The sequence below is a fragment of the Erythrolamprus reginae genome, chromosome 2 (genome assembly GCF_031021105.1).
Source record: "Erythrolamprus reginae isolate rEryReg1 chromosome 2, rEryReg1.hap1, whole genome shotgun sequence".
NCBI classification, from domain to species: Eukaryota; Metazoa; Chordata; class Lepidosauria; order Squamata; family Dipsadidae; genus Erythrolamprus; species Erythrolamprus reginae.
The window spans coordinates 283682184-283695545 of record NC_091951.1 but is presented as its reverse complement, the minus strand read 5'-3'; the positions used below and the strand labels follow the sequence as shown (position 1 = coordinate 283695545).

Genomic DNA, 13362 nt, shown 5'->3' with positions numbered 1-13362 from the left:
AATAAGTCTAATTTTCTTTCATTGGCCAAACTGCTATCAAGAAAATGCTTCGTTGATGTTTTTTCCTTGAATTTTACTATTTTTGGTAACTCTTCAAACCTTTATACATTTTTTAAAAATTCTACTGAAGTTTCCTGCCTATGAGAAAAGAGTGGTAGTAATACTGCACTGGAATGTAAATTTATTAAGTAGTAACACAAAATGAATGCAGTGCTGTCTGTATATGGGCATAAGGCTTACTTCAATGCACGATGTAAAAGTAATTGAAAAATTAAAAATGTTATGTAATAATTACAACTACAATTATTTGTAGATATATTAATTATCTGAAACTGAATGGAAGCAAAGATTTATGGTCATTAACCAGGTACATAGCTTGTTTATGTACATTTGAAACAGCTTTTTTTTTTTAAAAGAACTCAATAATTTCTTGTTGCTAATCTTTCCCCAATCTTAGAGGACTGTTTGGGGCTCAATAGTTAGCTTCCAGTAAATTAAATTAATAATTACACTTTTTATGATCTTGACAATTAGGTGGAAGGATCTCTTTGCTTGTTTATTTATTGTCTTACCTCTTAAAGCCAGCTTCCTAACACTGGATTTTGAAACTGCTGTTTCCTGGAAGAATCAGAATAGTATAAATATTTATTTTCTTGAAGCTCATGGGAGTATCAATTGTTTCAAAGAAGTGATGTAAAGCAAGCAGGAGATGTATAATAAAACATTAAGATGAACGTGACAATATCATGAATTAGAAAGTCCATCATGTTTCCCATGGGTCAATCAGATGTCATGACGATGGGTCTAAAATACTTGTGCAAATCTCTACATAGTCAAAATATACTGCTCAAAAAAATAAAGGGAACACTCAGATAACACATCCTAGATCTGAATGAATGAAATATTTTCATTGAATACTTTGTTCTCTACAAAGTTGAATGTATATGACGGTCTTGGTATATTCGGGTTTCTTCCCGTGTAGGATTTAGAAATTTCTGGCGACGTTTCGACGAGGTCCCACTTGTCATCTTCAGGCTGGTGCTTCTGTCCTTGTTCACCCTATATATATATAATATTTCCCATTATTAGTATTGATTGTATAATTTTATAACTAATTTTATAATTAATGAAGTAAACTTGAATTATAATTATATAATACATCTTAAATTTATTAAATAATTAGCGATTTATATTGATTGAAGTATATAAACTAATGATTTGTATTGATTGAATCCCATGGATAATACATTGTACTAAATATAATTATATTTCGACTGTTTGGATTACATAGATAGACTAGTCATATTGATATACTATTTAAACAACTTATAACAAACTTATTTATTAATTTATTTATTTATTAATTGGACTTTTATGCCTACACTATTTAATCATCTTATTTAATCATTATATCTTATATTATTTATAGTTATATCTCCATACTGATATATTTATAAATACATGAAGTATTTAGACAGTTATCTCTATTTAACATAACCTAGAGAATTGTATTAAGAATTGATTGAACTGCTTGAATTGATTTAGTGTTAAGTTAATATTACAAGGTAATAAGGAACTACATGATAATTTGGAATAGGATCTATAGAATCTTGGAGCAACAAAATTTAATATTAAAAGAAATGACAAATAATATAACAAATACATACCCCTACAAGGAGAGGAAAAAATAAGTATTCCCCCCACAGCTACAGTATAGTTTCACCAGCCACCCAAAGACAAATAGATGAAATGCTAACAACAGAGAAGGGGGGGATACCCATAATACAGAATATGAACAGCATATTAAATATTGTTCAGGAAACTATGCTCAAACTACAAGAAATGATTACACAAAACCACATAGAGTTAAAAACAGACATACTTAAAATAGATACTAAAATGGAGACCATGCAGGCCGCTATCCAAAAAAACTGAGCGACAAATTAACATAGTAGAAAAAAATCCTAAACAGAATGAAAAGTATTGAGAGGGCGGACTACTGGGTTTTTTGTGAATAAAACAACAAAAACAACAACAACAATAATAACAACAAAACAACAACAGCAGCAGCAACAGCAATATTTTGCTCAATTCAGGTATTGTCATTTATGTTTTTATCAAAATGTTAATATATAGAGGCTGGTGCCAAAAATACAGAACAATCATAAATAAAATGTTGGGTTTTGTTGCTATACCCTGATATAATGTAAATATTGCGTTATCTTTCTGCCTGCTACTTTATAAGAATCTTGCCTGTCATAAATAACATATTGTAATTATTTATAAGACAAAAAGTCAACATTTGTACGTGTTTTGTGATTTATGAAAATTTCCAGGTGTTCTTACATGCAAAGGTATTGTGGTTCTTAAAATTTATATACATTTATATTTATTGCAGGTGGGACAGCATCAAGACAGAAAGGATTTCTTGGATGCATTCGGTTTTTACAGTTAAATGGCAGAGCTCTTGATTTGGAAGAAAGAGCCAAAGTAACCCCTGGTGTAAAGCCAGGTTGTCCTGGACATTGTAGCAGCTATGGTAACCTATGTCACAATGGAGGAAAATGCAAAGAAAAATATAATGGATTCTCTTGTGATTGCACTTTTTCTGCGTACACAGGGCCATTCTGTAAGAAAGGCAAGCATAAATTGTAAATTTATTTTATGTACAATATCAATGGGAAACATTGTTTATGTGTTCCTTTTTTTAAAAAAAGAAATGTCTACTGAGATTATACAGTCTCACTGTTATTATATTTGGAACACCAAATGTTGACATTATTTTTCTCCTTATATGACAGGCTCGAGTAGTGGTTTTTACCAATGTCTCAAAGAAGCATTTTCAAGGCAGCTGGATTTTTTGGTTTTTCTTTGAAGACGTTTCGCTTCTTATCTAAGAAGCTTCTTTAGCCCTGACTCTCCCCACCATCCATTCAGAACTGAAGAAGCTTCTTGGATGAGAAGTGAAATGCCTTCAAAGAAAAACCAGAAAGACCAATTGCCTCTTGGAAAAAAATCATCTTTGGGGCATGACCTAGATGACTGAAAATCTTCACAGACTTTTTACCGATGTAAAAAACCATTCTACTTTCTGAAATGCTGACAAATTAATATGTAGTTTATGTTTTTTGTTAAATAATATATAGTTTAATAAATAATATTGAAAGCAGATAAAGAGTACAAACACTATCTTCCACAAATTTGTCCTTACATTACACCAGCAATCAAGAGGCAAACAAACCCCAATAAAAAAACTACCAAAATGGAATAGCAGAGTTGCAAGGGATCTTGGAGGTCATTGAGTCTAACCCTCTACTCAAGCAGTAAACTTTAGCCCAAGGAACCCCTTTCACCAATGCTGATAGGGAAAGCCATTAGTATAGAAAATGTGCAAACACCACTCTCTACTAGCAGTGATGGTGTTACCTAATTTGGTAAGGAAACGTATGCAAGAAAACAACCAAGCTCAGAGAGCACCAAGGCCCACAGTGTTATAAAAGAAATTAAAGTAAAATAACCAGACCAATTACTTTGGAATGATAGAAAATGAAAACATAGCTGTCATTCAATTATCTGTTCTACAAAAACCATAAGTGCAAGAAGAAAACTGTTCATGTAACTAATCTGTTCATAACTGGAAATGTACTGTGCTTAAATTCTCGCTCCAAAGCATGCTGACAATTATTGTTAATGTTCTTCAATACTATGTGTTTATTTACATTCTTATTTATTCATGCTTAAATAATGATTGTGTTATTATTTATTTCTTTTGGGAAACCTTCTTTTGGGATTGTTACAATAAATGGCATACTTTATTTCAAGTTTATATTTAAAAAATAAAACATGTTGTTTCAGAGATATCTGCATATTTTGGAGCTGGTTCATCAGTAACATATAACTTTCAAGAATCCTACAATGTTGCCAAGAATTCCAGTTCACATGCTGCTTCTTTTCATCCTGATATGACGCTAACCAGAGAAGCGATCACACTGAACTTTCGAACAACACGGATTCCAAGCTTACTTCTTTATGTAAACTCATTCTACAAGGAGTACCTTTCAGTTATTCTTGCCAAAAATGGTATGTACTCTTAATAGGTATAGCAAAGCTACCATTAGTTTTGCTTTGCATTTTACATGTTTAACATAATAGCTTCTCCATGAGATACAGTGGCACCTCGACCTAAGAACGCCTCTACTTACGAACTTTTCTAAATAAGAACCGGGTGTTCAAAAAAATGTTTTGTCTCTTCTCAAGAACCATTTTTCACTGACAAACCCGAGCCTCCGAAACTGTAACCAGAAAAGGCAGGGAGAAGCCTCTGTGGGGCCTCTCTAGGAATCTCCTGGGAGGAAATAGGGCTGGAAAAGGTGGGGAGAAGCCTCAATGGGGCCCCTCTAGGAATCTCCTGGGAAGAAACAGGGCCTCTACCCTCCCTGTGGTTTCTACAATCACACACATTATTAGCTTTTACATTGATTCCTATGGGAAAAATAGCTTTTTGTTACAAACTTTTCTACTTAAGAACCTGGTCACGGAATGAATTAAGTTCTTAAGTAGTACTTGACTTTGCTACCACTGTACTTGACTTTGCTACCCTGATTATAATGCTACCCTGTTAAAGCTTTATGATTGGTGGCAGGAAATATATAAATCACCCTAATATATAGTAAGATCAAATATTACAAATGATAGGTCAGTTTTAATAGAGATCATCTGTTCCTTTAAGAATATCAATATCATTAGCTACTGGTTTTATTTAGAAAGAACAATGCTGTGTTTTTAAATAAAAAATAATAAAAGAATTAGTAGCAAAATGTATTGGTGTCATTATTACATGAACAGAATAAAATTAACAGAGATTTTGTCAGCTAAGCACTTTTAAACCGAACTGGCAAGCTTGATAAAATAGTAATTTTTTTCACCTGTCATTCATTCTTTATTTCCTTCAATGAAATAAATGATGTTGTCTCCTAATGTATTATATACTGTATTTTTAATGTTTATTTTTACAGTTCAGTTTTATTATCTAGCTGATATTCAAACTATTAATTTCAGGAGGAAAATAGTGTTTGTGTGTGTGTGTGTGTGTATCATTATGCAACTAATGTATTCTTTATTTCCTTAGGAAGCTTACAGATCAGATATAAGCTAGATAGCCATCGAGATCCTGATATCTTTAGCATCAATTTAAAAAATATGGCTGATGGGCAGCTTCATCATATAAAGATTAAAAGAGAGGAAGAAAAACTATTTGTGGAGGTAATGCCAGAAAGAACAAAGGACTGGAATATTACTAAAGAGGGAAAACATAAAAAATAATTAAATGTATTGATTTAATAAATCCATGTGGCATGTGCTCTTGCGTGAATTGCAGAATTCTGGCTAAAATATATTTTTGCTATTTACCTACAGTGCACTCTGTATTTATTTGCAAAGAATACATTATGTTAACTCTTACAAAGCATTTGCAAATATATAATTTAATGGGTGGAAGCAAATGTGGAATCTTTTCATCTCCAATTTCCCCCCTAAGTCATAAATGCAAATGGATTAAATCTTGAGGATTTGATGTGCAATACTTTTGATACCTGTCTCCTTGGCAAATGCCAATTTGATTTTAGTTTAGTTTAATTAGTTTAGTTTAATTGGATTTGTATTCCGCCCCTCTCCGAGGACTCAGGGTGGCTCATAGCATATATAAAAGACATAATAATACAATTGATCCAATTAATATAATTAAAAATCTTTAAAAATTCTAACTTTAAAACATTCATTAACATTCACTCAATAAATCATACTAAAACACTCATTGGTCAGGGGGAAAGATCTAATGACCCAAGGCCTGGTGACAAATATGAGTTTTTAAACTCTTTCTGAAGGCAACGAGGGTGGGGGCAATGCGAATCTCCGGGGGAAATTGATTCCAGAGGGCTGGGGACCCCACAGTGAAGGCTCTTCCCCTAGGTCCCGCCAGCTGGCATTGTTTGGTTGATGGGACCCTGAGGAGACCAACTCTGTGGGACCTCACTCGACACTGAAATTCGTGCAGCAGAAGGTGGTCTCAGAGAGATTTTAAGATTTTTAGAAGCTGTATTTATTTGCCTACGACCAATGCTTTCAAAGCTGTATCAATTGCTACAGCTGCTTAAATCATCTTCCCTTATCAAGACCTCAGTCAGCTGTTCCCAGAGGTGAACTTTAGCAATAGGTTCGCTGATTGTGAGCTTGCTTTTTCAGTCTATGAAACCTTAGTTTCAGAGGCATTTTTCCAGCCTCTGAAATCTCCACTGTAACCCAATCCAGCTGTCAAATGTAGGTTTCAGAAGTTGAAAAGAAGCCTCTGAAATGGAGGTTTCATAAGCTACATTCGGAGTATAAGAAGCATCCAAATTTTCACACTCTTTTGGGGTGGAGGTCCATCTTATACTCCAAAAATACAGTAATTGAAATTCTTTATTAGCATTTGTGCTTTATTCTATTTTCATATGTAAATCATTTTGTGGTTTGTTATGAAGAGCAGTATATCATTTAAGTAACTAAACAAATAGATATAGCATTGGTGGTATAGTGATTAAGGTATCAAGGTAAAATACAGGAAATGGTCATTTCCAATTTTAGAAATTTCTAGCTTTAGGAACAAAGCCAGCTGGGTGACCTTTGACCAGTCATGTTCTCTAAATCTAGAAAAGGGGCAACAGCAAATCATCTCTGAAAAACCATGTCAATGAAACTGCAGGGGTTACCCTATTTTTCAGACTATAAGATGCACCAGAGTATAAACGTGCCTCAGTTTTGGGTTAAGAAAATAAAAAGAAAGCTGATTAGTGGGTGAATTGGCCTCCTGGAATATTTCCAAACAGCTCTTCCCAGAGGTGAAATTTAGTAACATATTTGTTGATTGTGAGTTCTGTGCCTTGCTTTTCCAGCCCCTGAAATCTCCATTTCTGTAGATTTTTTTCCCAGCCTCAGAAACCTCAATTTCAGAGGATTTTTTCCCCAAGCCTCAGAAACCTCCATTTTAGAGGCTGGGCAGGGCTACATTCAGTGTATAAGGCAAATCCAAATTTTCACCCTCTTTTAGGGAGGGGAAGATGTATGTTATACTCCCAAAAATACGGTAGTTGTCAGAATGTTTTTTTTAATGTTCATTCTCAGATAAGTAAGAACTTTATATTTGGAAAGGAAGGAATGTCAATTATACTGAACTTAACAATGCATAAAAAGAAGCTACCAAAAGGGAATTGAAAAAGATGTTAAGAAGAGGAATGCAAAATTGTATAGGAAACTATCACCTTCATTTTAATGAATGACACAATATTATGGCTTCCTTCCCTTAAATGTTCAGACATCAGTAACAGGTTTTTCTTTCCTTTTCCTATTTCACTTTCCCCCATCCCATAATTGTCTGTGGGACCATACTGAAGATTAACCAGCATGAAAGGATGAAATTCTTTCTGTCTTCAGATATTCAGTTCAATACAGTCAAGTCTCTCATTCTTGGCAAGATACAGAGTAAGTATAGCACAAAAGATAAAATGTCATCTGATGTGTATGTAGAGATAGAGATAAAATAATAACCTTAATCTTGTTGAGAAACATTTCTTTTTCCACATTTGATTAGGCAGAGAGTGACAATCAAGGTGGAAACTTCATTCTTGTCAAAGTGCATATATAATCACTGGTAAGTGCTTCTAGCAAGATGAGCAAGTGGATTCCATTAAAAATAATTTCATACTTATCTTTTCCATTTTGCAATCAGACATAATGAAAGATGGCATTTTTAGTACAATCTAGCACAGAGAAAGCTAAATCACAATCAAATTATAGGGAAAGACAATGAATGGGTTGCTCCAACTCCAAGAACTCTTTCCTGTTGAACAATACACTCTAGTGCAGTCTTTTTTCAACCTTGGTAATTTAAGGTGTGTGGACTTCAACTCCCAGAATTCCACCATCAGTAAAGTTGAGAAAGAATGCTCTAGTAGAGAAAGTCAGAAAAGTTCTGTTTCCAACTGAATTAACCCATAGAGAATGATGAAGAGATACAGTATGTGATACGGAAAGACACATGATGAAATCACAGTTATGGCATGCAGGTTTCTGTAGCATTCTATTCAGCCCAGTCCATCAAGCATCTTTCTTTGATGTCAAGAAGACAATATGAGACTGCATAAGAATATAAACGGTTAAGAAAAAAATATCTGGTCTTGTACATTTACTTGTTGCATGAAACATCCACATCCACAAGAGTATTAGTTATGTTCACTGCTTTGAGTTGATCAAATATTTTTTTAAAAAAAAATGAGGACATGATATAAAAAATAAATCTAATAATGATAATAATACCTGCTAACTTCTTAATTTGCATTTTAAAGCTTAAAGTATTTCATTAAAATACATCAAACATGAACAACAAATAAATTCTCAGCTGACTTGTAAAATCAGACACTAAAATTAATGTTATGGAAATATTTAGGATTGGATAATTTTATTGTTTTTGTTCTGTTGTTTTGGAATGGAGACATAAAAAGACAAATTTTAAAACCTTTTCCCGTTCTCTCATTGATATCAAATCTCCCATTTTTCTTTTTTCAAAAAATATGTGAAATATTGGCTTTGATCTAAGTATCTCTTTATTTACTTCTCTGAAAAGCTGCTTCTGGAGTTCTGAATAAAATCTCTTCCTGAAGCAGAGAAGTGTAATGATAAAAATTAATGCAGTCAATTTTGGGGGGGCTGCTTCCCATATAAAGAAGAACAATGTGCCTGACTTTTTATTTTATTTTATTTTGGAATTTTCAAAGACTGAACATGTAAATAAAGAAGCAAACAAAATACTTTCCTTGCCTGCCATTGTTTCATTGGAAAAAGGCATCTTTATTCAGTAAGTTTAGTTATATGTGCACCTTTCTTATCCCATCTGCTTACTTGATTTCAGAGTTTTTATTGTCTCAGACTTACATTTTTATTTCAATGTGTCCAATTTTTTTAAAATAGTATCACTTTCAAAGATTAGAATTTTTTTATCAAGAAGTGTTGATGAGCAATAGACTGTAGCAAAGTGAGGGTGTGTAACTAAGAATGTGTATGCGGGTAAGTCGTGCGTAGTAAAGTGGTGGTTGAGCCCAGATAGTAATGGACTCTACTACCAGGAACATAATGTTTTTTATAGGTACCTAAAGTAGAGGTAACCAACCTTGACAAGTTTAAGATTTGTGGAATTCAGTCCCCAGAATTCCTCAGCCAGCCATGCTTAAAAATGCAATGATTTGACATCTCTGACCTGAAGCATGTTTGAAAAACATCATTTAATTAACAGCTGGCAAGAATCCAAGGAAAAATATCTCAATTCTGACACAAAGTTTTTCAGATAACATAATTTTACTTTGGTTTGCAAAATGCCCAGAAGCAATTTGCAGGAAAAATGATGCTGGAAAACTAGATCTAAATGGATGTTTCTGAATTCAAGTCACAAAGTAACGAAGTTGTTTCCTGCAAATTGGCTCTGTCATTGTCATTATCCCTTAACCCTGCTAGTCTCCTCCCATTTACTATACATTTGTTACCCTCAGGGTCCTTTTAGACCTGGAGTATAAAAAGGATGGTTTTAGCTACTGGAATGGTCTTTTTAAATACTTCTTTCACTAGCATACTAATTTGAACATTTCTGAACACAATGATATGAAAATTGAAATGAAAAAAATTATGCATATCTGTTTATTTTGCTCATAAAAGCCCACTCCCCATTTTTGTGAAATTTTGTTCATTTTCATCTAGATTAGGCTACAAAATCTGACTTTTTTGACTATCTTTGGCATTGGAAAACTAATGTGAACATTTATGAACATAATGAAATGAAAATTGAAATGAAAAAAGGATGCTTATTTGTTTATTTTGTTCAGAAAAGCCCCCCCCCCCAGGGCTGTATGCAATTATTTCACTTTATATATAGATCGGCCTACAGTTCCAATAGCAACATTTTGCTCAGCTTATACTCAGGTATAAGCCTAATCTATATAGAAAGTGAAATAATTGCCAAAGATGGTCAAGAAATGTTCATTGTGTTCAGAAACGTTCAAATTAGTATACTAGTGAAACAAGTATTCAAAAAAACTATTACAGTAGCAAGAACCAACCTTTTTATACTCTGGGTCTAAAAGGACCCTGAGGGTAACAAGTGTCAAGTCAATGAGTCTACAAAGCAGTGGAAGTGATATGCCAGTGCCTGGAGGCTGTTAGGGTCTGGATGGGTGTCAACAGACTGAAACTCAACCCTGATAAGATGGAGTGGCTGTGGGTTTTGCCTCCCAAGGACAATTCCATCTGTCTGTCCATCACCCTGGGAGGGAATTATTGACCCCCTCAGAGAGGGTCCGCAACTTGGACGTCCTCCTCGATACACAGCTCACATTAGAGAACCATCTTTCAGCTGTGGCAAGGGGGGGCGTTTGCCCAGGTTCACATGGTGCACCAGTTGCAGCCCTACTGTGAGCAGAGTCACTGCTCACAGTCACCCACGCTCTCATCACCTCGAGGTTCGACTACTGTAACGGTCTCTACATGGGGCTACCTTTGAAAAGTGTTCGGAAATTTTAGATCGTGCAGAATGCAGCTGCAAGAGCAATCATGGCCTTTCCTAGATATGTCCATGTCACATCAACACTCTGCAGTCTGCATTGGTTGCCGATCAGTTTCAGGTCACAATTCAAAGTGTTGGTTATGACCTATAAAGCGCTTCATGGCATCCGACCAGAATACATGCGGGACCACCTTCTGCCGCACGAATCCCAGCAACCGATTATGTCCCACAGAGTTGGTCTTCTCTGGGTCCCATCGACAAAACAATGTTCTTCTCTGTGGCAGCCCGACCCTCTGGAATCAACTCCCCCAGGACATTAGGACTGCCCCCACCCTCCTTGCCTTTTGCAAATTCTGCCGCCAGGCATGTGGAAATTGATTCCCCCTGTCCGTTTTGCTTTATATATGGATTGTTTGGGGTATATGACTGTTTTTATATTAAGGGTTTTTAACTGTTCTTTTTAATAATTGGATTTGTACTGTGCTTTGCTGTTGTGAGCCGTTCTGAATCTCCGGAGAGGGCGGCATATAAATCTAATAAATAAATAAGTGTAACATTTTTTGTCCAGCAAAAACTAAACACCCCCCCCCTACAAAAAACACCACTCTTAGAAGGACCCCACAAATGAGACAAAGTCGTGGAACTTCAAGTTTCAGATATGCAGAGAAAATTTTTTATAGGGTTTCAAAAATCGTTTTGGGTCTAAAAGGACCCGAGGGGAACATTAGGGTTAAATAGGCTAGAGGAGGGGCCAATTAGCCCCAAGCCTTACTCCCAAGGAGACGTCCTCCTCAGGAACCGCTCCTGTGCATTGAGAACAGGCTCCTCCTCTTCACCCTTTTCACTCATTGCAGCCTCTGTTGGTTCTGAAGGCCTACCCTGCCTCTGGCACCAAGTCTTCTCCAGCTTCCTCACTGTCCGACTCTGGTGCCACCTGTGCAGGCCACTGGCAAATCATCACACCAGCCTCCTTGCTGTCAGAATCAGCTACCAGCTGCACAGGCCATGGGCGGGCCACAACAGAAGTGGGGGAAAGCTGCAGAGGGCACTCAGAAAGTTGAGCATGGTCTGAAGATTACTGACATAAGAAAAGGGAGAAATAGGATGTCTTTCTCAGCCATGTTGTAAGTCACATGGTTTGTTTGGTACTCATCCTTTTTAATACATGTAACATCTCCTGGAATCAATTAAGGACAGGTTCCCAGGTACAACTCTACTCATAATATCCTCCCCTTTATAGATAACTACACTTAGGGTAGCCAGGTTGTTATAACATCTATTATAATAGAACTATTATAATAGAGGAATAGCCAAGTGCTTAACATTGAGCTTGAAGCAATTATTGGAGGCATTAATCTGATGCAACGGGATTCTTTTTAGCTCATGAAAATCTTTGGTAATTGAAGAACTAAACATAGACCCTCCTCTTCTTTATAAATCTAACAATTGGGAGGAGTAGGGCAGAGTAGACTTCTTTTAACACCAGAAGGGGCAGGAAAGTTAGCATGTTGATTTCTGATATAGGACATTGACTTCAATTAATTTGGACTAGGAAAACATATGGCTGATTCTACTTTAGAAAGAGTTCACATTCAGATTGAGTCAGTCACTGTTGAGCATGAAAATTAATAGCTGTGGTCCTAATTAATTCAGCAACAAGTGTCTTCCCTCTAAGCATTCTCAGAGAACCTTCTGTTGTAATTAGCAGATCTTACTGACCTGTTAGTCGCTGTGGGAACTTGTACAATTTACTTCTACTAGATTCAAATGGATAATGCTTGGCATAATTTAACTTTATTTCAGTTATATAGAAGCAGCACATTTTATATTCCTAGTAGTATAGTTGATCAAAGAAATAATGCTACTTAAAATAAAAATATAATAACATAATAATAATAATAATAATAATAATAATAATAATTTATTATTAATTATTATTAATTATTATTATTTACTGGATTTGTATGCCGCCCCTCTCCGATATTTGAGTTAAGTATTTGCTATGTGAAACTCAAAATTAAAGCAAAAGAAAATGTTACATTAAGTACACTGTATCTTCTTAAGTACATTAATTTACAAATAAGTAACAGTTTCGGGTAACAAAAATGAATAGAATGTTACTACCAAATAGATATCAGCTACTACAAATGTGCTTGTTATGAACAATTTCAGCAGCATTGTAAAAGGTCAAGCAAACAAAATGAGTGGATGTAAAATGCATACTTTATAGAAATATCTAAAATCAAATTTATGAATCTACAAACCAGCAATCTAACCTAATTTTTTATAATAAATTGTTCTATTGAGCATTCTGTAATGTAATGTGTTATAAATATGTTAACTTCTGATAAAGAAATAACTGTTGGTTCCCCTCTAATGTCACTAAGTAGAATAAGTGTATCTTCATTTTCTAAGTAGCTTAAGTAAAAATAAACTATGAAAAGATCAAGTCAAAGTTAGGATTCCTAGAGATTGCAGTCTTAATTTGATGTTCTTTTCAGAGAGAGAATGAGAGAGAGAGAGAGAGAACTGCCCCTACTCTTCCTGCCTTCCGTAAACTCCTTAAAACCCACCTTTGCCGTCAGGCATGGGGGAATTGAAACACCTCCCCCGGGCTTGTTCAATTTTATACATGGTATGCTTGTGTGTGTGTCTGTTAGTATATGGGGTTCTTTTAAATCTTTAAATATTTTAAAGTTATTTGAATTATTTATGATTTGTTATATCTTGTTGTGAGCTGCCCCGAGTCTTCGGAGAGGGGCGGCATACAAATCTAAATA

The 13362-nt window shown here is 35.0% G+C and overlaps 1 protein-coding gene across 1 annotated transcript in view; it reads left to right on the top strand.

The window, feature by feature from the left end:
* Window positions 1-13362, top strand: part of CNTNAP4 (contactin associated protein family member 4) — a 185748-nt gene that overhangs the window by 163352 nt on the left and 9034 nt on the right. Inside the window, exons 17-20 of the mRNA XM_070742803.1 lie at window positions 2399-2638; window positions 3856-4080; window positions 5129-5262; window positions 7428-7515. Of these exons, the coding sequence (XP_070598904.1) occupies window positions 2399-2638; window positions 3856-4080; window positions 5129-5262; window positions 7428-7515 (687 nt within the window). The remainder of the gene's footprint in view (window positions 1-2398; window positions 2639-3855; window positions 4081-5128; window positions 5263-7427; window positions 7516-13362) is intronic.